Source organism: Eptatretus burgeri, chromosome 17 (assembly GCF_056783735.1).
Source record: "Eptatretus burgeri isolate ZD-2024b chromosome 17, Ebu_testis_v1, whole genome shotgun sequence".
In the NCBI taxonomy this organism is placed as follows: domain Eukaryota; kingdom Metazoa; phylum Chordata; class Myxini; order Myxiniformes; family Myxinidae; genus Eptatretus; species Eptatretus burgeri.
The window spans coordinates 37,502,612-37,526,938 of NC_140977.1; the positions used below are offsets into that span (position 1 = coordinate 37,502,612).

At 44.3% G+C, this 24,327-nt stretch overlaps 1 protein-coding gene across 3 annotated transcripts; it reads right to left on the reverse strand.

Moving 5' to 3' along the window:
* Positions 1–304: 304 nt before the first annotated feature.
* On the reverse strand, positions 305–23,775 carry LOC147009784 (zinc finger BED domain-containing protein 5-like). Of its 3 annotated transcripts, none has more exons than XM_085863075.1 (4): positions 23,645–23,775; positions 16,612–16,769; positions 7,072–12,071; positions 305–2,625 (listed from the first exon to the last, which is right to left on the reverse strand). In XM_085863075.1, the coding sequence occupies exon 3, from the start codon at positions 10,155–10,157 to the stop codon at positions 8,463–8,465; it is 1,695 nt and encodes a 564-aa protein (XP_085719201.1). In that variant the 5' UTR covers positions 10,158–12,071; positions 16,612–16,769; positions 23,645–23,775; the 3' UTR covers positions 305–2,625; positions 7,072–8,462. The 3 variants fall into 3 exon arrangements, 2 of the variants coding, with proteins under 2 accessions (XP_085719201.1, XP_085719202.1); XM_085863076.1 differs by lacking the exon at positions 23,645–23,775 and adding an exon at positions 17,157–18,144; XR_015053039.1 differs by lacking the exon at positions 7,072–12,071.
* Between the last annotated feature and the right edge of the window lie 552 nt (positions 23,776–24,327).

Consider the following 24,327-nt stretch of genomic DNA (forward strand, 5'->3'; position numbering starts at 1 on the left):
CCAGTTAACCCCTCCAACCCCCCCCAACCCCACATCCCAATCCCTCCTTCTAAATTTCCAGTTTTCCCTTCCTGTGAGTTTCTTCTGTATTTTGTCCACCCCATGCCTCTCCACACCAATTGTTTGTCTGTCTCCCTCTGTCTTGGCCTTCAATTCTGCTGGTGTTTTTCCCCCCTCTCTCTCTGCTGTTCCTTTTGTTCTATCAAGTCAGATCTATTCAGTGTACTCGTACAAGCTCCTCTCTGAGCCTAGACTATGTATACATAAGAAAAAAGAAAAAAGAAAAAATATCCCACCAACCAGCAACACCTATCGTATTTATTCAGGAGTCAAACGAAGTGCAGGGACAATACAAACTTAATCTGTATGTACATTTTAAGCATCCCTTCTTGACAACACGCAATAACAACATGACAGAAGAGTAATCCAACATTTAGAAGAAACCACAAAGGCTGAAATCCAGCCAAACATGAATCAATGCAACTTCTGCAGCTAATGCGGTTTTGTCATTGAAAACACAACAATTAGAGTCCATCATATCAACTCACTTCAACCTGCAGGAATACAAACAAAGGATGCGAATCATTTAAAAAAAAAAGAAGTGCTCAGCCTTTCAAAATGGAAATTATAGATTGATCACAACCACAGAATGGAGTGAATTGTAGAGACAAGTTCCTATTAATATTCTGAGGCTTCATAATCCCTCTAAGGTGGCTCAGTGCAGCCAAGACCAGTCTGCAACATTCTGATTGCTGGTAAATTAACCTGCACAAGTCGTCACTGGATTGCAGCACATAGTCGTCCACTAGGGCAGGAACCTGGAATTTAGTTAGTGTATCCAAGGATATGCAAATGAGACAGCGCAACCGCCTCGAAGCACAAGCACTCGCCACTGAGCTCTCACCTGGGTTTGAATGTCGACCGAACTAAAAGCTGTCATCTTGGTGTTCCGCAGGCAGGGCGAGGCATCAATGTCAATGTGCGTGCCATCCTTCAGGACATTCAACTTTGTTTCCCATCTGTTAGCATTAGTTGGTGTTAAAAGATGCCACAATGTGTTTCGCAAAGACGGGGTGAGTTTTCGACGGTATGCTGTCAAAATTCCAAAATTCCTGTCACCTTCAATGGAACGTCAGGCCTGGCCAACTGGTTAAAGAAAGACCTGAGCAAAATAAACGTCGTGCGGCCGATCCCACAAGGCCGGATTAATTGGGGCAATTAAAGAAGCAGTCGTCGTCACGGATGATTCAAAGAACTTTGAAACAGGAGGCATTTGTCCCATCATTATGTTTAGCTTTACTTAGCTAACATCATAATCAATGAGCAACATCAACATTCCCTATGTTAATAGGTTTTCAGGATTTCAAAAGTTAGAATGCATGGAATAATTTTTGGGGGGGATAAATGTTTTTGCTGATGTATCCTGCTATGGATATATCCACCTACTCAGGATACCTGCACACAATGGCTTAATATTGTCATCAACTATTGGGTGAGCCTGGTGTTCGCTCAGTGGTTAGGGTGGCGGCTTGGGATCCTAGGGTCGTGAGTTCAAGCCCCGTCGGCCGCTGAATTAATAAACCAGGGGTTGACTCAGCCTGTCATCCTCCCGAGGTCGGCGAAATGAGTACCAGTTCCAGTGTGTGTACTGGTAGAGTGGCACTGCATCAGCGACACAGTCGCGCTTCAAGAAATGATAGCTACCCCAGCAGCTAAGCTGCCATACGACCACCAACTATTGGGTAATCTTTTAACATCCACAAGAAAATTCCCTGCTTTCCTTCCTGAAAGTTGCTGTCGTGACCATATTGCTTACCCCGTGTACCCCGCCTCATCTCTGTTCTCGACTGGTTTGTGCTTCCCTCTCCCGTCCCTCTTGTCTCCTGCTCCCTTTGTTATATGGTCTGTGTTAGCTTTTATACGAGCCATGACAATGTTTTCAAAAAAAAATGCTACAAAGAGGACAGCTAGTTTAACAAGGATGGCACACTCATCGATGCAAGTCCCTGGACTTGAAGTATGGGAAGTCAAACCCTGACTAGACAGCTCAAAAGGTGGGTACCCTATATCTCAGCAAACATACAATGGTCAACCCAGAGAGTCAGTGTTTCAGACATGACCATTTTAAATTGATAGGCCAGAAGTAAGTACACAACCCCCACTACATATAAAGGTTAGAAGCATGATATTCTGACCAAAAGCACATGATTTAGGGAGGAATATGATTGTTCAAGCGAAGGGCAAGTACTGCATCCACACATAAAATGTGCATAGTCCTCCCATACACATGGCATTGCACCTTCCCAAAGATTCAAATAACATTACACGTTACAATGTACAACATAGTTAAAAGGACGACGAAAATGTACAACACGAGGAGATGATGAATAACCTGAGAAGCAACGTGGAGAGTTAGGCTGGAATGGAAAAAAAGAAAGAAATGGGTTTGGGATATAAATGCAAGATGGTTTGTGAGATTGAGGGTTTAAGACGGAGGTGCCGAAGTTGGAGGCCAGCATGGAGGTGTCGACGTCGGTGCAGACGCGAGTGGCCATTGGCCCAAGAAATTTGGGGAACTCTTGATTGGGCCGATGGATCCCTCAGGAGAGTTTTCGACTTCACCGTCTGGAAGATGACAAACAAGTTCCAGGCTTATTAAAACTCTAACATCCCCTTAAATCCCCCCTGCACCATCCACAGAATATCCCATCTCTTACCTCCACTTACGAAAACTATTATTTATATATCACACACCATCAGAGGCACAGCCACACACTCAGCCAATGACGCTACCCTGCAGCCTTGTGGTGCATAAGAAGGAAGAAGAAGACCCTCAGATACACACTCCTACATGCATCCACAAGATCTCTCTCGTAGTTAAATGCACTCCATACAATGGATGTACTCATACAATGAATGTTCCATTCACCTCAATGAATATGTCAGCACCAAATGATCATCATAATATGATTAATTAATATGTTATTAATTTAGCAGGCTCATCAAGGATATCTACACGTTATATGCTATGCAAGGACACACCATTCTCACCACACTGTGTATTTGTCGTTTTTGCTCCAAACACGCAATACTTCATAGCACCAGCTCTCGTTTGTGAAATTTTCACGTTGAGTTTTGTTAATGAGTTCAAGAGATAAGAACAAGTGTACTCACTTGAACAAGTGCAAGATAAAGCTTGATTTGGCCCAATCTGCATGCTGGCTTTGGAGGCCAGCTTTGCTGTGTGGTAGGCCCAGCAAATGCCATGGCTAATGGTGAGTCCTAAATGGTGAAGAGACTGAACCTCTTCTAATGGATGACCAAGGAAACAGGTGGGTTCATTTTATGATCCTTCTGGGTGGTAGGGTGAGACAGATTTTTATATGGATGGATGGATGATTCTCCTCATGCTGACAGGGGCACAAGGCTACCGCTGCAATTTCATTGGTAAGAGGTACAACACTGGATGGGTTGCCACTCCAACACAGAATATCCAATTTGCTCACTCTCAGCAGGCTGGTACTCATTTTTGTCAACCTTGGAAGGATTATGGGCCAAGTCAACTCACCTGGTGTTATCTTGGCATGACGAGAGCTTGAACTCGGGAGCTTAATATCCAAAGCCAACCACCTTAACCGTTAACCCACCAAGCCTGACATTTGGGTTAGTGAGACAATTAAGCTAAGAATACCTTTGGTGCAGCAGATAACTGCAAAAATACTTTGGTTTGTGATGCAAGCATGAAATTTGGCACAAATACTCTTTGAGGTCCACTTTTTTGAAAAAAGGCGCTGGCCATGCAAAATTCCAAGATGGCGACCATTTTTCAAGATGGCTGCCATATGCACAGAAAATTCCTCTTCTGCAGCTAAATATTTGAAACAAAACACAACATTAAGGGTGTAAACCAAAGTTTTTTGTGTCTAAGATTTTAGCATGATTATTCTTTGTAATGCAACAAAGATGGCATCCAAGATGTCTGCCGCAAAACCAAAACAATGCTCATATTTCAGGAAATAATAGACATAGACTCATAATTTTTGGATCTATACCTTGGTTTTTGGGATCAACTAATTAGGTGGACATGGTTTTAGATTCCTAGTTCCCATGCATACTGCTGAAACAAAGATGGGAGTCCAAGATGGCTGCCACAATAGCTATAAACCATTGTTCATGAACTTGCGTTTGGAACAAAATCAAGATTTATTAACTTGACAGATATGGTTCAGATATGGACAGAAAAATTCTTCCAATTTTGCAAAGGGAAAAAAATCAACCATGAACGGTTAGTCGTCATAGTAGATGCTGAGTCCATGCAGCATGCAGCATTTCTACCAGGCTTCTCTTCCGGGTTTTGGCAAAGATAAAGAGACCCATGTACACTGGGAATGGTGTTTCTCTGTCTTTGGAGTGTCTGTGTGTTGCTGCTCCCTCTTTGTATCGGGAATAGCAGTTATACTGCAGCAGCTGGGAAATGGCCTGGTCAGATTTTAAAGCCCCAAATCTCAGCTGTGATTTGATGTCTGCTCCATGTTCAACCATCCCGACGAATTGAAGGAGAATGGGTGGTATAGCTTTAACACAGCCTTCAGGAAATGTGCCATCAAATCTTGATTGATGGTCTAGTATGTGTCGTCTCAAGATTTTTGCAGCTTTAGCCATCACAAGTGCATCAGAGTAGTCTGATGCTTTTGACAGTGACAAAGCCACATCTTTCTGGAATGCTAAAAGCACACCTCTTCCCTTTTTGTGAGCTTCAAGCTCAGGGATTTCAGCCAATAATTTATCCTTTAATCTGGTGGTATTGACAGTGGGAGTATCAACAGCCAGTTGTGCCAGACGTTGTTGGTATAACTGGTAAATATCTGCAAGGGGGAAGACTGTGGGACCGTCTGAATTCAGACTGGTTTCAACAATGTAATTCACCAATTCTGAAAGAACCAGTGGGTACACCTCTGGTTCCTCCTCGTTTGATGTGAGTCTTTCTCAAGACTTCTGAGATGGTATCCCGCCCTGTTGTACAGAGCAGTGAGACAGGCACGATGGTATTTTAGTTCCTGGGCAATGGCATCTCCACCACCCAGTTTTGCTAACAACATGCCATCATTCAGTGTTTGAGCACACTCGTCCAGCCTCTTGTCCAAGTTCATGGTCATAACTTGCCGAAGGTCAGATTCAGGTGATGTCTTTTCACACATATAATACATATTTGACCATCATGGCTAGTTCGTCGCTGCTTCACATGCCCTTCATCTGTTTCACTACCACGAGAGACGGATCGACGTTTCTTGGCACGATCGAGCTTAGTGTTATTAAATAACAACCGACAACTCATGTGGTACTTTGCCTCATTCCTTCTCAGCGTTGCCTCTATACCTCCACCCTCATTCAGTCTAGCTGGGTCTAAAATCAATGGGAGTGCACTGATCTCATTGAATAGAGGTATATTGGTAGCCAGCATAGTATACCCATCATGTTCTGGGACATGATGGGTAGGAGGGGAAATCAGGGCTTCATTCTTTTTGTCTTTTTGGCAAAGACAGTATCTAGTCCAATCTGTTTGCCTCTTGGCTAAAATTGGATTCGCATCTGCCATTTTGATTAAGGTCGAGGGTTTATCCTTTTACCACCTTAATCAACGCACATTGCTGTATGGGATATGACTAGGTTCGGGTGACCTACACCTCGCCCGATCATTCATCCAGTGTCATTTAAGTCCCTGTGATCTGTACACCATTCGGGTAACTACATGAGCAAGTCATATATAGCCCCCTTACCCTTGGCTCGGCTCTCCCGCGCTGGCACACCCTGTCAATTCAGGCGCGGCTATCTAACTAAATCTAGGTACTACAAACTACTGTTTACTAGCTACTGGATATGGGGCTGTGAGACAGCATTTGGGACACTAAACTACAACTACTAGTCGATTACTACAGCCTTAGTAAAGCTAGATCAGCTGACAATGAACCCCATGCTGAGTTACACAGCAGTGACGTCACCAGTGTGCCCTGGTTGTGCGCCGACATCACTCTATTATAATTATGCTAAGCTTTCCTCCACCCTCTAAAATGCAATCTGACAAAATAAGTAATAATTCTAATGAAATCCATTATCTTTATTACCTATTTGCCAACTTATAGTACTGCGTATTTCTATGTTTATTCATTGATGAGATATTTTTAAGTTTTACGGTAGCCATCTTGGACACCATCTTTGTTGTGACGTAATTTTGCAATATATGACAAACAAGTGAACATTTATGCAATAAATCAGAAATAAAAGTATTTTACCACTAAATTTTGTGAAATGATGAATGATTATTACCAGCTTGATTTTTCTGGAGATATGGCTTAGCAGCCATCTTGAAAATGGCAGCCATTTTAATTTTCAGCAGGAGCAATATTTTTGCATAAAGAGTGATCCTTGAAGACTAGAGATCATTTCTGTTAAATTTCATGCTTGCATCATAAGATATTCTGATGAAAATAAGGAAATATCTTCAGCACAGTTCCAGAAATATTAGGATTTATAGATTTCATGGCGGCCATCTTGGACGCCATCTTTGCTTTGCCCATTTCATTAAGTACTAGAGCCCAGACAACATTCCTATTAGATTCTTTGACCCCTAAAACCCAGGTATACGCTCAAAATAGTCTTTAATCCAAATACTTGCTTTTAGAACAATACTTTTCAATTTGGATGGCGGCCTTCTTGGTAAATGGTCGCCATCTTGATTTTTTTCGTGGCCAGCACCATTTTTTAAACACAGTAGACCAAAGAGAGTATTTGTGCCAAATTTCATGCTTGCATCACAAACCGAAGTATTCCAGGGGTATTTTGCAGTTATCTGCTGCACTACTTGGTAAGAATTAGAGTTGATGAACAACACAAAATGTTGAAACGTGAGCAGGTGGAAGAGGCTGAAACTACTTTAGTTCTGGAGGATGAGGAAAGAAAATATTCCTTTGTGCAATCTTGTGCTGCAACTTATGAAAATACTACTTCAACAACTTCACTTTATGATCAGAAGGAATTTATTCTCTCTTTCTTTTCATTCCTGTTTGTTCATACCTTTGCTTCAGTCTGCCTGTAGCCCCATTGTCAATGCATTGCTGTTTTGCCCGAAAATCTCTCTTCCATGAGCCTAGATTTTGTATAAAAATAAACGAACAAGTGAAACAAATACATGGTCGCATTGGGATGCACTCTGATTGGATAAGCTGGAAGTGCGATATTTACAGAGATGCCAACTTTTGGAAATCAGAATTAGGGAGGATTTGCAACCGACACCAAATAATGTGCGCGAAGCGCACATCTCGAGCGCGGCGCGCTCGACCCTTGCGGCGGGGTCCAGGGCCCGCCTTCGGGCCCTGGAAGCTCTGGGGTTCTAGACGCTCTCTAGTGCCCTCTGAGCCCTATTTTGGAGCATTTAACATGTTAAGAATTCCCACTTTTTGAACAAAAAAAGGGGAAAATTGTGCACTTTTTAATGTTACATGTATGTTAATATTAGTAAGTTAGGGGACAATCAAAGATTAACAAAAAGCACAAAAGAAGCAATATTTTTCTTACCTTAGTGGCTGGTACTACTGCTGCTTGCTTTTTCCATGGCAGCTTTGCTGAGTGACAGCTGTGTGGCTCTTTTAGCCCTTCTGATTATGTCTTTGCTGTATTCTCTCTGGTAGCAAGGGGTGCTATGAGCTAGTTTTTCAATTAAGAGAGCTTCCAGGGTTTTGACACTCAAATTGGGACGAAATTCAGTATGATTCTTCCGTACAAGACTGAGTGCCCGCTCACATGATGCGTTCGAATGAGGAATGACCAAGATTCCCTTCATCACTTTGCTCAAATTAGGATACTTCTTGGCACCAGTGCAGGGATCTGTGAGCTGTGAAATCCGATGCCACTGCTCATCCACTCTCACTGTCTCAGTAGCAATTGTAGCTATGGAGGCGTCTGCCTGGTAGTGAGCGAATTCACTCTCAAGACTGTCTATGTCACTATCACCGCCACTGAACAGACAGGGGAATTTCTTGATGAAAAACTCCACACAGTCAAACCCCACTTCTTGGTGTAGCTCAACATCCAGCACCTGAGCATGCTTGGCTAATTCATCATCTAGCGGCCAGGTTTTGAAGATGTAATTGCAGGCTTTCACATAATATGAGCGAACTGCACTGAAGAAACCTTGGATGTCTGACTCACTCAGAGTGAAGGTGGATTTCTTGAGACTCCTTTGTTCCCTTATATACAGTTTGGCATCGTTCCCAATCATGAGGTCCTCATCATTCTTCTGATGATTTCTGTCAGAGAAGGGTACATTTACCAGAGCAACCGATGACACCGATGGTTTCAAAAACCGTACAAAGATATCTTTCAGAAGACCATTCAATTCTCCGTGCAGGAGATGAATACAGGGTTCGTCTCTTTGGAGCAGAAGATTCCCCTTCTCAAAAAGCTTGTTAGCATATCGAAGGAAGAAACAATAGTTTTGTTTGTGGAGACAAGAACATCCTGTTGACACGTTTTTCTCTAGATTCCTGCACAGTGTTTGAGGAAGATGCGCTTTTAGTTGTAGAACTCGTAGTACACTTAGCCGCAGGGCGATCACACTTGCGTTTACTGCCAGCAGAAGAGGTCAGACTCGTAGTACCAGATCCAATTTTACGTTTGAGGAGAGAGCTTGAGGTAGGTGCAGCCAAGGAAGAAGACCTCTGATTCGAAGGTTTTGCTGAGCTTCTATCAAGTGATTTGGCAAAAGCAGAACTTAACTTGGGTCCTTCTTTGCCTGTAGATGGGACTATCACAGTCTTTCTCGACTCTGAAGGGATCTGCTTTGTAGATGAACGTGATGAAGGGCCGGTGATGCTACCTGCTCTCAGCATTGGTTTTGGTGCTGTCCCTGCTGTCTTCTTCGCAGCAGATACTGCAGTGGTAGTGGTGAATGCTGCTCCACTAGTGCTTGATCCTGCAGTGCCAGTACTGGCAGTAGATACAGTGCCGTCCTTCTTGCTCGTTGTTAGAGTCTTGGCTACAGTTGGTTGCATTTTTCTTCGTACTTCTTCTTTGAAGAAGAGGCGAAGTGGCTCCCACTGTTCAATCAGCCTGTCTAGGCACTGACCAAGGGACAGCCACCTTGTTGCGACATGCTTCAGAATCTTGTGTGTCGGGGCATCACAGAGTTCTTGCAGTGCTTTCACTCCTTTGACGCGTTTACTACTTTTGTCCAAGTAGTAGTAAATATCGATGAGAAAGTCATCTAATTCAATGGGTAAGGCCTGAGCCGCCTTCTTGGCCGTATTGTGCATCATATGGCAAGGGCATCCCATGATGTAGCACTCTGGATTTTGTTTGTGGATATAAGCAGCGACTCCTTTGTGCTTGCCCACCATGACAGAGGCATTATCAGCACAAAAGGAAACACAATTTCCCCACGGAATTTTCCTGTCACTGAACTCATGATCAAGCAGTTTGAAAATGTTTTCTCCAGTGGAATCTTGTTTGCACGCAGGCAAACTTAGCAAACCTTGCTTCACAATCCCAGCACTGTTGTCATAGTACGAAATCAGGACAGGATATAGCTGGGCCTCACCACTGTCATTGCTACCGTCTGTAGCTAGGCTAAATGGAGCTAGTCTAGCAATATCGGCAATAGATGAAGCAGTAACATTTGACAACTCACCAATTATTGCTGAAGTTTTTGTTCTTACACATCCATACTTTGAAGCAACTTTTGAATCTGGAAACATCTTTTGAAATAGAGGTCCAGCATGATCTGAGACTGATATGGGCAAGTTATGCTCCACAATAAATCCACTAAAGAGAAGTTCCGCTCGGGTAACATCCTCTTCCTCGCTTGTCCCTTGTTTGGTGAAATAATTCAGAAGTGTACCGGTACTCGTGCTCGAAGATCTCTCCTTTGCAATGTCTGTGTGCCGTTTGCTTCCAACGTGCTTCCGAATATCATCGCGACCTCCGTGCTCAACTGAAATATCAACGCTGCATACTGTACAATACGCATGATGAATTCCTCTTTCAGACTTTCGAATACACGGGTATTGGAGACTGTATTCGGTCTTGTACTTCTGAGACCATTTCTTGGTCTTCGTAACCTTCTTTTCTGCCATTTCATAATCAACATCGAGGGCTTGAAGCATCGGTAACTTCGAAGTCGATGTTCCACAGCTGCAGCGCGACTCGTAGAACTCTAGCGGCTGTTAAACACCGCACCGTGGTCGCGACCGCCGGGCTGGTACGGGGCCCAGCTGCATGCAGTGAGCGTATCGCATGCATACCGCATGCACTGTATTGCACACATACCGCATGCACTAAATCTCAGTGCATGATCGCATAAGCGAGATCCAGACCCAATGTTTCGCTGCTCCTCATTTGAATTTGCAATTTTTTTTTACGTACAATTTGGTAGCAGCGAACGTTATGGAGTTACCACATGCTATACGTAGCAGACGATGCTTTTCATTCAATTCTCATACTAGTACATTCTGATTAGTGAACAGTGCAAAATATCAAAATTTCGGGAGGACAAGGATAGTGATCGTAAGGGCGGGAGTTTGGGTGAATTTTCGGAAGCCTCCCGATGAAAATCGGGAGGGTTGGCATTGCTGTATTTAAAGGAAAGGTGAAGACATGCAATATGGTCTAGTGGGGATACATTATAATTGGCTGAGAGGAAATGTTGTATCAAGCAGATTTCTTTTTCTCATTAGCCTTACTGGATCTGTCTTAAAAATAGGACCAATGGACCTGTAGCTTATCTGAGCCCTGGCCTAATGCTGTAACCCAAATTTGGTAGAATTCTGACTGATGGGCCTAGTGAGGAAGATTTTTGAAGGAATTTACGTGATTTTCCAAAAATTACATCAAGTCCACCATTCTGACACATTTCCGGTTATGTGATCGACATAACCTCCACAATTTAACATCACGACCCTGTCCTAATGTTGCAACCCAAATTTGGGAGCATTCTGACGGGTGGGTCTGGAGAAGAAGATGCATTAATTAATTTTAAATGCATTAATGCGATTTTCCCAAAAGTTGGCCAAGTCAGCCATTTTGACACACTTCTGGTCATGTAATCCACATGATTTCCACAATACAATTAACAACCCTACCCGACCATAATGTCGTAACCCAAATTTGTTAACATTGTGACAGGTGGGTCTAGAAAAGAAGATTTTGGAAGAAATTTGTGTGACCGCCACTGACACACTTTCGGTCACATGATCAGCATGGCCTCCGCAAATTAACATCAGGACCCGATCCTAATGTTGTAACCCAAATTTTGTAGGATTCTGACTGGTGGGTCTGGAGAAGATTTTTGAAGGAATTTATGCGATTTTCCCCAAAATTGACGAAGTCGGCCATTTTGGCACACTTCCGGTCACGTGATCGGCATGACCTTCGCAATTTAACATCGCTGCCCTGGCCTAATGTTGTAACCTAAATTACAACACTGATTGGTGGGTATGGAGAAGAAGATGTTTGAAGAAATTTGCTAAGTCTGCCATTTTCACATCCTTAACGTCACGTGACCAGAACGAGCTTTGCAATCCCTTTATTTGGGTGGTGTATAGTAAACTCTCAAATATCACGAGGGTTTGGTTCCTGAAAAATGACTTGATGGTTTCCACTGTTGCAGTTTGAACCAAGGGCCAATGGGAAAGCGGGCGTTCGGTTCCTGAGCTTTGAGGAAATATAGAGGAAGATCGACGGCAGCCAAAAATAAACATATCACAAATGAAATAAACACATAAAATATGTATAAAGCATGTCAACAATGAAATAAACATGTAAATAAAATAAATAAGTATAAAACAAACAAAAACACAAGAGTTTTAGCTTTTAAAATTATTCCTCAACAGCAAGGTGGGTGAGGGTAAACATATTACGTCCTCGTTTGCACTGAACTCTGCTGTAAATTGAAAACACAAGACTTAGCTCAGGATGATGACGACGCTGCTAGAAGGAGGGGGGGGGGAGTGAAGGTTATAAAGATGTGGACGTATAACTTGTGATGGCTGTTGGATCATCGGGAACATGACTGTCACCTGCTGCATTGCCAGACAGAAGAAGGGTAAAAACGATCCTTAGCCACCTTGATCCAAAGCAGACTTTCCCTGAACTTGAGCCTTGGTAAATCCACAATGGGGTCTCCCATACACCGGTCCACTCAAAGGCATTTTTTTTTCTGTTTGGCCCTCGATCCAAACATTAAGCACTCTTTCCATCCTTTCAATATGACGATCACGGGACTGGAATGAGCCGTTTGCGCTTTGCAGAGTGGGAGCACTTGAACAGATATCTGACTTGTGTTTACACACAGTAGATTCATTGATTACATAATGGCAGCCCAAACATTCCACAATTTCACTTCTTGTCAACGTATCTTCTTCTTCTTCTTCTTCTTTCGGCTGCTCCCTTTCGGGGTCGCCACAGCAGATCATCTGTATGATCCGCATCGTGATTTGGCACATGTTTTACGCCGGATGCCCTTCCTGACGCAACCCTGGTCACCTCTTACGACACAGGGATATGGTACACCTATTTTAACCGGGGTATACACCGGCCCAGTACACTGGTACTCATTTCGCCGACCTCGGAAGGATGACAGGCTGAGTCAACCCCCTGGTGTATTAACTCAGTGGCCCAACGGGGCTTGAACTCAGGACCTTTTGGATCCCAAGCCACTGCCCTAACCACTGCGCCAACACCAGGCTTTCTTGTCAACGTATCTAACAACTCTAATTTTTTTCACACAATGTCAGAACCTTTCTCTGCCTTTTTGCACAATTAATTTTGTCCATCGTTTTACGTTTGGGCATCATTATTAACTATTGTGTATCCACTAGATATTATAGATATAGTATTACAGGATCTCCGAATGCCATTTTCTGTTTGATGACGATTCATTATTGAACTTAGCTTTGTTGTGTATGCTAGTCCGATTATGACAATTAACGATGCGTGAGAAATAAGAAAGGCTCATAATGGGAGGTGACCATACACACGGATACAAACAATGACTCATCTCAGCTCAAAAACTGTGATTGGCCGAAATGAAATCGGAACACAATAGGTTGCCCGTGATTGGTAGAAACCCACAATATTTGAGGATTTACTGAATAGAGAACAGACACCCAACAGGTGGTATTGTTCCAAGCATGCAACATATTCTTCTGACATCCCTTTATTTGGGCAATGTAAAGGCAATAGACCGCTATCCCGAAAATAAAAAAAAATAACTCTCGGTTTACGAAACAAAAAATACGTATTGCTTACGTGCACATATACATCATGGTTATATACCTTGGATAATTCCAATTGCATCACTCCCCTCCCCCAAAGGATGACAATTCCAATATGGATGAAAAAAAAATATTTTTTCAAAACTTGATGAAATAAAACAAAACTTGTACAGGCACAACTTCAGGGTATCCTCATTAATTCCTGAAAGTTTCAGCTTCATAGATCAAACCCTATCAGAGAAGTCAATACATACATACCATGTATTTGTTTCCACACAGAAGGGTAAAATGATCCTTCACCACCTTAATCCAGAGAAGAACTTCCCTAAACTGGAGCCTTGGTAAATCCATAATGGTTTCTCCTGTACACCGGTCCAATCAAAGGCATTTTTGTTTGGTCCTCGATCCAAGCATCAAGCACTTTTTCCAAGATACATTGATGTGGGAATTATCTTTAATTTGGGCTGCCCCGCTGGCGAGCCTTGTGAGCCATGCCACCTCATCGTTTATTGGCACTGTGCATGCCTTGATCTTCCTCCCAGAAAATAGTTTAGCTTATGGATTAGTGGGCCCCAGCAGGGATAGATTAGTTCAGGGGATTTGATGATATATTAGTTCAGGGGTAAGAGCTGATGTAGAATAGAGGGATTAATGGGGCAGGTGGGGAAAGGATAGGTTAGGGTTAAAGCCAGCCGTCCTACCTGCTGCCACCACATGCTCCTGTCAGCATGCACCATCTGCAGCTACTCACCTGCACGGCCTTTGCCAATCAGCCTTGACACCTTGCCTGCCAGTCTTGCCATGCCAACTTCTGCGTTGCCATTTATTTTGTGGGACACATGAGCCAAAAGGACTAGTTTGTGGGTCATATGGTCCTTCAAGACATTTTGTGGGCTACGTGGGCAAAGAAGACATTTTGTGAGCCCTCCAGGCCAAAAAGACACTCAATTGTGCAATTTATTAGGCTCTCCAAGCCATTTCAAGTACTTTGTTCTGTCGAGGAAGGGGTCTTATAGTGGGTAGGAGGGACCAGAAACCTTATAAAGTTCATATCCTTTCGAAGAAGCAGAAGAGGCCCTCCTGATGCATCCGCCCCTTTTTCCAAACACATGTTGATTAAATTACATCTGGATATAAAGGTACAAGTACTGTATGCAAATAGAGGATGAATGAGTAGCCTTAGTGATGCAATGCAGTCGCATAAGAATGAACTGTTTTTGAAATCTTATGCATGAGGGTTAAGAAGAGGGTGGAAGGTTACACTGTATGGTCCGACCTCCATTGCAGCGCCCCCTTTTGAGGGCAGCCTCAGGAACATCTGAATAAAGAAGGTGGGGGCAGTGTTGTTCGAATGATATTTAAGGGTTAATAAAACTGTTTAGTCGAATGATCGTCATTTCTTAGGCATTTGTTTAGATAAGTGCGACACTCTTTGTGCAATCGATATGCGCTGCGTTATGTACCGTGAGATGTTTGTTTTCCCTACCCTACTGTTTTATCCTCCCCCATTCAAACCTCCAGCTGTATGTTTTTGAATGTTCTTAGCCTCTATTTACATGTCCATACAAAGCACGCATGAGAACTTTGCAGCTCAAGCCCTGAGAATGTGCAGGTGCGGCAAATCTGCATTGAAATAACCAGCCATTAGCCCCACCACAGGGGTTCCATTAATGGTGAGAGAGAGAAACAGAAAAAAAAGAGAGAGAGAGAGAGAGAGAGAGAGAGAGAGAGAGAGAGAGAGAGAGAGAGAGAGAGAGAGAGAGAGAGAGAGAGAGAGAGAGAGAGAGAGAGAGAGAGAGAGAGAGAGAGAGAGAGAGAGAGAGAGAGAGAGAGAGAGAGAGAGAGAGAGAGAGAGAGAGAGAGAGAGAGAGAGAGAGAGAGAGAGAGAGAGAGAGAGAGAGAGAGAGAGAGAGAGAGAGAGAGAGAGAGAGAGAGAGAGAGAGAGAGAGAGAGAGAGAGAGAGAGAGAGAGAGAGAGAGAGAGAGAGAGAGAGAGAGAGAGAGAGAGAGAGAGAGAGAGAGAAAAAGAAAAAGAGTAGAGAGAGAGGAGAGAGAGACATTTGGAGAAATGTCAGGAGGAAGGAAAGCACCTAGGTCTCTGGATGTGCAGAGCCGAGTACGGGAGCTGTGACCATTTAATCCCCAAAAGCAATGAGAGCTTTGAGAGCCACAATTACGGAGCTTTCAGAAGAGTTTTTACACCAGATGGTGCCCACATCGCTCCAGGACTATTGCACAGCTTGCCTCCATGTTTGAAAGCAACCTATCGGCATCATTGTTTGTAATGTATTCCCTGTACTGTGTTATTTGAGTGAGTGTAAGGGCCCCGAGGATAACAACTGAAAAGAAATCTGTCACTTGATTGGAAACTGCATTGGGGGTAATTTGGGGGAATGTTGCTTGTTGCTTCCTCTGCCACCAAAGGTGGATGGAGGTTATGTTTTCACCCCTGTCTGTGTTTCTTTGTGAACAAAAATCTCAAAAAGTTGTGCATGGATTCAGACAAAATTTTGTGGCGAGCTTGGTTATGTGACACTGACAAAATAATTAGAATTTGGTGAAGATCCAGATCCTAATTTGGATCCGAGACTTTTTTTATTTATATATTTTTAAAAGTGATTTTTCACCATTGAAAGATAGGGGCCAAAAAGGACATGTAACAGGATATCTCAAAAAATTATGGACGGATTCAGACAAAACTTGGACGAGTGGGTTAGGTGACAAGAACAAACAGATTAAATTTTAGTTCAGGTCCGAATCCAGATCCAGCATATCAGTGGGATACAAAATGTAAACTTATCAGCCTTGCGGAGGTATGCGCTCTCCCAATGGCCCTTCCAGTTTAGTGACAATTTGCTGTGGTTTTTATTTTAATAACAACTCATGAACTGTTTGTTATTCCTGCTTGGCTTCCATTCTTGCTGTACGAGTGGTTGAGTTTTCACGATCGGTGCCCTGAAGGTGCACAATTGGGTAAAAGTGATTTACGCTTAGTAAAAGTAATGTTGGGTGCATAATGACCAGCTGCTCGGTTATACATCTGACTGGTGCACCATGTGAGCACGTAACCCTCAGTTGGCTTTGTGTCATTTGACAAGGCATTGGAACTCAAGGCCTGTAATCCTGGTTTGGGGCGTCAAACCTGGCTGGCAGCTGTGGCCAGTTGCCGGCCGATATGATTCGGTCATTCCTGGTTGATGGCCCTTCCAAGGTCAAACCCTCTCAGAGTACTACGTACGTACATACATACATACATACTTTTTCTCCATTATATATGTGGTTCTGGTGGACTAATACATTGTTCCACATAACTTCGACCTCTCACAGGTTAAAATATGCCTCCATACCTGTGAGAGTGAGAACATTTGAGAGGATGCAAGTAAGAGCAGCCGTTCCTCCAGGTGCGGCACGAAAGTCAGGCAGGCCATTTCTACGGCCAGTCCGACCTGCTGCCACAAACGCAGCCAGACCTTGGCTTGAATCCCCCTCCGCCATATGGGTTTATCTATTGGAAACAGAACATAGACAGGATTAAGAAAACAAATTTCCGAACTGTTCAAGTTCTCCACCACTCTTCCCTTTGCTAGATTACTAATGCTACTTTTTCTTCTTCTATAATGGGCCCAATTACTCCCCCATTTTTGTGGGGTCAGCCGGTGAAAGTGTTTGGCGCAAGTCTTTCACAAACTGGATGGCTAAGCCTGCTGATCGACTGATGTTGATTGAGGCACAATCTTTTTTGTGTTCAGTTTGCCGGCGATAACTCACCCACCGACTCTTCACGAAAAACACCGTGGGATCTTTAACGTCCACCAACTAATGCTTGCACATGGGACACTCAGCTTAACATCCATCTGAGAGACGGCACACTTCCTGTGAAATACCAACCCACCAGTTTATATTGATTGGGTCTGGACTTAAACCCACACCAGACAACTCGAAGAACTGGAAAAGGTACAGAACTAATTCTGCTTTAGCCTTCTTTCAAAAGCATTAAAGAATTCCTCCCATTTCCAATCATCCTGTTTTTAACTTCTAAACATCCTAAGCTTTTAACTTCCAGTTGCCCAAATTCTGTTGTGCAACTGGAAGTTGTTCAACAGAAATGTTGGGCAACTTCAATTTTCCAATGCTTCCTGAATTTACCGACTCGCTGAATGTCGGGATGCGAAGCGTTGGTTATTTGTCCCCGTTACTACACTGGAAGCTTGTCAGTAAGGACTGTATTTCGGTGGATTGTCAGCTTCATGTTTTTTCCAGTAGACTTGAAATGGTTGATTGTCACGTTGATAACGTATCTCGGTTGTGCAATACCTTTGTTGATGCTTCTGAAAGAGAAAGGATTTTGTCTTAGTTGGGATCTGTGGTACTGTTTCCTTGTCTTCACGTCGTGGTCTCTGGTTCTCGAGCCCTCATCCACCAGAGAAATGTCTGGACATCAGTTTGGTCGATTCCATTAACGATTTTCAATACATGAATGAGTTCAGTCCTTGGTCTCATGTTGACTCATGTAAGCAACTTCAATGCCCTTAATCTTTTTTTTTTAGATTGAATTTTTTTTTAATCTTGAACGCAATTTAGGTTTTTTAGAACATGTGAATATTTTCAGTGTCAAAGGTCAGGAAGCAGTATTGCTGCCCACTGTTGGAATCATTTTCCTTTCTGTATGCAGTCAAGGCTCGTGGAAGAGCTATAACACAACACAGAACAGATCAGGATGCAACATAACAAAAGGAACAGCAGAAAGAAAAGGGGAAAAATGCCAAAAGCAGGACTGATGGAGAAAATAGGCAAAGACGGATAAACAAGGGATGTGTAGGGAAGGTTGTGAGGTAGAGGAGAATGCAGGGGTGGGTAAGATGGACAGAGAAACAAAAAAAAAAAAAAAAGAGCAGCAGAAAAAAAAAATTCGGGGGGGGGGGTTCACGGGTGTGGAAAAAGATGATGGTTGCGGAAGGCGAATGATCTGAGATGATGAATAGCTACATTAGGAGGGAATAATGAGATTGTGAAGAGAGTGGAAGTAGGTTCCACAGGTGCAGTGGTTCTGGATTTTTGGAGTTTCACCAGGAGGGGGTTTATAGTTGCTGCATCATGCAAATACCTGGGTGGGGGGGGGTTGTAGAAATATAATATATATAATGACCGTTTTTACAGCCATTTTTCCCTGCTGTGCAGGGGTTAGGCTTTTTCTTGAGGAAATGTTTTTTATGGCCGGATGCCCTTCCTGACGCCAACCCTGGTCGCCTCTTACGACACACAGGGATATGGTACACCTATTCTAACCAGGGCATACACCGGGACCAGTACACTGGTACTCACTTCGCCGACCTCAGATGGATGACAGGCTGAGTCAACCCCCTGGTGTTAATTCAGCAGCCAGCGGGGCTTGAACTCAGGATCCTGGGATCCCAAGCCACCACCCTAACCACTAAGCCAACACCTGGGTTGTAGAGTTAACAATTTTTTTTTTTTTTTTTTTAAAGGAGACAGAGTGCAAAACCATAAAGGAGGCGGAAGAAGACAGACCACCCACCCGTCGGCAATGGCAAAGTGATAGGTACATGGCTTCAGTTTCAATGATCTTAAAGATACTCATCCTTCTGATTATATATATATATATATATATGATCTTGTGGACTATACCGGGAGACGTGTGTGTGTGTGTGTGTGTGTGTGTGTGTGTGTGTGTGTGTGTGTGTGTGTGTGTGTGTGTGTGTGTGTGTGTGTGTGTGTGTGTGTGTGTGTGTGTGTGTGTGTGTGTGTGTGTGTGTGTGTGTGTGTGTGTGTGTGTGTGTGTGTGTGTGTGTATACATATACAGTAATCCCCCGTTTCTCGCGGGGTTACGTTCCAAACCTCCCCGCGCCAAGTGAAAATCCGCGATGAATGGACGCCTCCCCCCCCCCCCAAAAAAAATTGATTCGTCTGGTCTGGTCGGTTTGGGAGTGATTGGGTTTGAGGTGCCAGAGATCGACGAGTCTGGTCTGGTCGGTTTTGAGGTGCTGGGTATGAGCAGTGCTCGTCCAATGGCGGCAAACCTTTTTCCTTCCTGAAGCATATATCGAGCACCTTTACCTTAACCTTCTCCTGGAGCATCCCAGGACCTTCCTCTGGCGCTTCGGTTCCTTGCCAGAAGCCTTAGAAGGTGCAGGGCGTTTGGGCGGCATCGTGGGGCTTGGAGAAAAAAAAAAAACGTAGAAAATATTCGAAGTTCACAAGTGAAACTTTGTCTCGTGCGTTGTGTGACTAGTCGAGCACCACGCGTTATAATTTATTGCTTAAATAATTTATATTTTATATATTATTACCACGATGTACCGGCAGATTCCGCAGAAAAAAAATTAGTTACGTTCCAAGGGAAAACCCGCGATGAAGCGGTGGCGTGATAGGTGAACCGCGATGAAGCGGGGGTTGAAATCCCACTCATGACTGCAGTTGTCACGGGGTGCTGGGATTCAAATAGAATCCCACTTCCTAAATTCGTGGTAGCCAGGCGGTTAACACCGACCAACCTCCTGGGACAGTCGAGCAGTCTTTATCCCGAGGAGGTGGACACGCTCATTGACATGGATTTCAGCACGTGCTCGAAGGATGTGGTGGATGGCAATGCTGCTGTATGGGGAAGACAGCAGAGCCCAGTGAGGGTAATAGCGGACGGAGAAAGGAGTACTCGGAATGGAATGGAATGGAAGGAGGATTACGGAGGATGGAAAGCACGAGGGGGTTTTACCCATGAACCCCACTACAAATACATGAAATGCAGTTTCTTTAAAAGGGAATACATTTAAACACAAATATTTATTAAGGCAATAATGAAGATGAAATGAAACAAATATAATAAATAACTTATATGATCGAGGAATCGCACACACAGATGCAAACACAGACAAAGGGTGTCAAATGAAAATAAAATCCCCCTTTTTTAAATACACTGGTACTCAGCATGGCAAAGGGCTGGCCCTCGTCGATCTGATGTTGGGGAGCTTCGTCCTGCATGTGCACTTGCAAGCAAAATGGCACAGTCTCTTGTCGAGCCCAGGAGGAAGGTGCCTCCACCATCAACGTGCACACGCAGAATGGCGATTCACTTGTCGCAGCTTTCCAAACGCAGGTTCATGAACGTGCCAGCCTTCCTCTTCCTCAGTGGATGTCACCTGCCTCGTGCGGTTCCCACACCGACCTCGCGTGCGTGTCCCGCCGAAACAGATGGGAGCCCTCCACACTCTACTCGCGCAAATCTGGCTGGCACCTCCTTGATGGGCTCTGCTCTGCTCAGCTTGATCACTCCAGACATGCAATCTGCCCTGCTCGATCTGCCATCTCTGAAGTCCCCCCCCTTCCGAAGCACACTGCACCTTCAATCCTCCTCTTTTTTAATCACCCTCCCTGTCCTCATCACCTCCAAACACGGGAAAGCGGGGCTTCCTTCTGTGGACCTGGCTTGGAATATAAAAACATAGGGGAAAAAAAAAAAAATCACAGAGGGTAATCACGTACAGGGGAACTTGTTTTTACTCCCCAAGCTATTTAACGCCGCACCACCCCTCATGTGGTGACACGCAACACTTAAGCCGACAGATTCCCCGACTTATTTACATTGAGGTGCTTCTACCCTTCGATGGACCATGCCACACTACACAATCCTACCTGTACTATTGAATTTTTTTTTATTTTTTTTTGTAAACAATGTCGAGGCTCGTATGAGAGCTAACACACAACTCACAGCAAGGGGGCATGAGACAAGAGGGGCAGGAGTGGAAGGGACAAAACAGTGGGGAACAGACACATTAGGTGAACTGTGGAAGGGAGAGGGATGGGGATGGGACGGGGAACATGGCGAAGAGAAGATGGACATTTCAGGGACTTTCAGGAAGGAAAGCAGAGGAATTGAAGGAAGTGGGCTTGGGTGGATTATCGGGGGTAGAAAAGATCGAGGATTTGGATGGGGGAAGATAAGAGGTGGTGGTGAACAGCTGTTTTGAAAGCCTGGAGGGAAGAATGGGAAAGAATAGAGTGAGGAAGTTTATTCCAAAGGAGGGAAAAAAGAGGAATGAAAGAGTGAAGATGAGCAGTGATTCGTGATTTTGGTAGTTTTACCAGAAGGGGGTTGTTGGCGGACCTGGAGCGCCCTGTGGAAATGTGGTGGGGACAAATGGCAAAGAGAGCAGGGGGGCAAGGCTGGAGAGGAGTCGGTAGAAGACAGAAAGACCACCGACCAACCTGCGGTGATTGAGTGAGAGGCCCAAAGACTCAGCTTCATTGCGGGAGATGCCGATGATCTTAAATGCCCTGGTTTCGACAGCGTGAAGCCGAGAAATGTGGGAGGCAGGAGCAACAGCCCAGAGGGGAGAGCAGTACTCCATCAGGCTACGGACAAAAGCTTTGTAAGTGGTCAGGAGCTCAAGAGGGCCGAGGAAGGACTTTGCACGACGGAGGATTCCCAGTCGGCGACTGGCTTTTGAGGCGAGGTTGGAAATGTGACTTTCCCAGGAAAGGTTATGGCAGATAGTGAGACCCAGAAGCTTGAAAGAATTGGTTCATCGACCCCCATAATCATAACACTATACAAGAACCATACCGAGTTGCAGTATTCCAACGGTCGACGTACGATGCTTTTGTAAAGTCGGAGTAGACCTTTCCTCACCAGTGCCGACGATGACCTCTTGATTTTGACAAATTTGCCATTTGTTCTCATGGATACATCTACAATACGGTAGCTGAAGGACAACATGGGAGAGTCTTTCCTTCATTCAGGCCACAATCTCTTTCCACAGTGTAGGCAAAGTTTTGGTTGCTGCTTCACTAAATGGACCACTTCAAACTTGTCTTTATTGAATATGGTGGTTGTATGGCAGCTTAGCTGCCAGGTTGCTATCATTTCTTGAAGGGCGACTGTCGCTGATGCAGTGCACCTCCACCAGTACACACACTGCATCTGGTACTCATTTTGCCGACCTCGGAAGGATGACAGGCTGAGTCAACCCCCCAGGTGTATTAATTCAGTGGCCAACAGGGCTCGAACTCAGGACCCTAGGATCCCAAGCCACCACCCAAACCATTGAGCCAACAACTCAGGACCCTAGGATCCCAAGCCACCACCCTAACCACTGAGCCAACAACTCAGGACCCGAGGATCCCAAGCCACGACCCGAACCTGAGCCAACAACTCAGGACCCTAGGATACCAAGCCACGACCCTAACCACTGAGCCAACTCAGGACCCTAGGATCCCAAGCCACCACCCTAACCACTGAGCCAACAACCCAGGACCCTAGGATCTCAATCCGCCACCCTAACCACTGAGCCAACAACTCAGGACGCTAGGATCCCAAGCCACCACCCTAACCACTGAGCCAACTCAGGACCCTAGGACCCCAAGCCACCACCCAAACCACCGAGCCAACTCAGGACCCTAGGATCCCAAGCCACCACCCTAACCACCGAGCCAACTCAGGACCCTAGGATCCCAAGCCACCACCCTAACCACTGAGCCAACTCAGGACCCTAGGATCCCAAGCCACCACCCTAACCACCGAGCCAACTCAGGACTCTAGGATCCCAAGCCACCACCCTAACCACTGAGCCAACTCAGGACCCTAGCATCCCAAGCCACCACCCTAACCACTGAGCCAACTCAGGACCCGAGGATCCCAAGCCACCACCCTAACCACCGAGCCAACTCAGGACCCTAGGATCCCAAGCCACCACCCTAACCACCGAGCCAACTCAGGACCCTAGGATCCCAAGCCACCACCCTAACCACCGAGCCAACTCAGGACCCTAACCACTGAGCCAACTCAGGACCCGAGGATCCCAAGCCACCACCCTAACCAAGCCAACACCAGGCTGGTGTTATTGAATGGAAGCTTTCATTTGAGAGACCAGTCCATGACGGCTTTCAGATCTCTCCGGTAAAGCTTCTGCTTCAGCTTGGGTATCGACGACTCGATATATATATATATATATATATATATATATATATATATATATATATATATATATATATATATATATATATATATTCCATATCTACGTAATGATCGAGTTCCTTCTCCTATTTATTAGTTTCGACCATTGAAAACATAATTACGTCATGCGAAGACGTCACCACAGCTCCATCCACGAATAACAAGCAGAATGGCTTTGCACAAGTATCAGTAATCAGACACATTAATCGTGACGAAATCAGTGGAGAATAAAGTCAAATGCATCGCTAAAACGCCGGATATTTAGTCAGCTTTGGTGTGCAAACACAAACATCATTCAAAAGGCCATTTTCTCTCTCTCTATTTTATTACTGCAATTGTACTGCACAGTGTTTAAACACGATATTTTGTTAACGTGTTGACAGATAATTAGTGTATAATTATAATCGCTCACCGATAGCCGTTTCAATCTTCAAGGCGGTCACGATAAGGAAGATTCAAAAAAGGAGGGTTCGCGAAAAACAATTCCCTCACTGGGCCTTGCCCACCCGGGGCAGAATTAAAATAACATGACGTCATTTCCACTTTTTTTTTTTTCCCCCTCAGCTGAATTGAATTTTTTAAATACAAAATAACCTTCGGCCTCTTAATAAGTAACATGCAATCCAACATAATAAACGGGTTCACAACGAATTCAAGAAAACTCGAACCGAACGTGAGTGACGCCGCTACTCACTACCTCGCCATGGTCATCATATACTGCACTAAACGGAATTTACATTAGCGCTTGTTTTTGTTACACCGTAGTTTAATAGACTAAGCAATAACGTTTCCTTATACATTTGACTGGTCATAGAGAGTTATATTGATAAATTCCGTTTTATTGGATTTATGTATTCATTTTTCCTGCGGTCCATCCGCATTTGAATACAACACACAGCAGTCACAGCAAAAAAAAAAATCCCTTGATCTTGGAATCTTCAATCTTTTGCACCTCCACATGTTGACGGGCAATTATCTCATCTTTGAGGACGAGAATAGACTTCATTTTGTGAACGACTCTCACTATGGCGAAGCTCATCCTACCCCCAGCGATGCAAAATAAAGAAATTTTATATGACATCGCATACATACGGT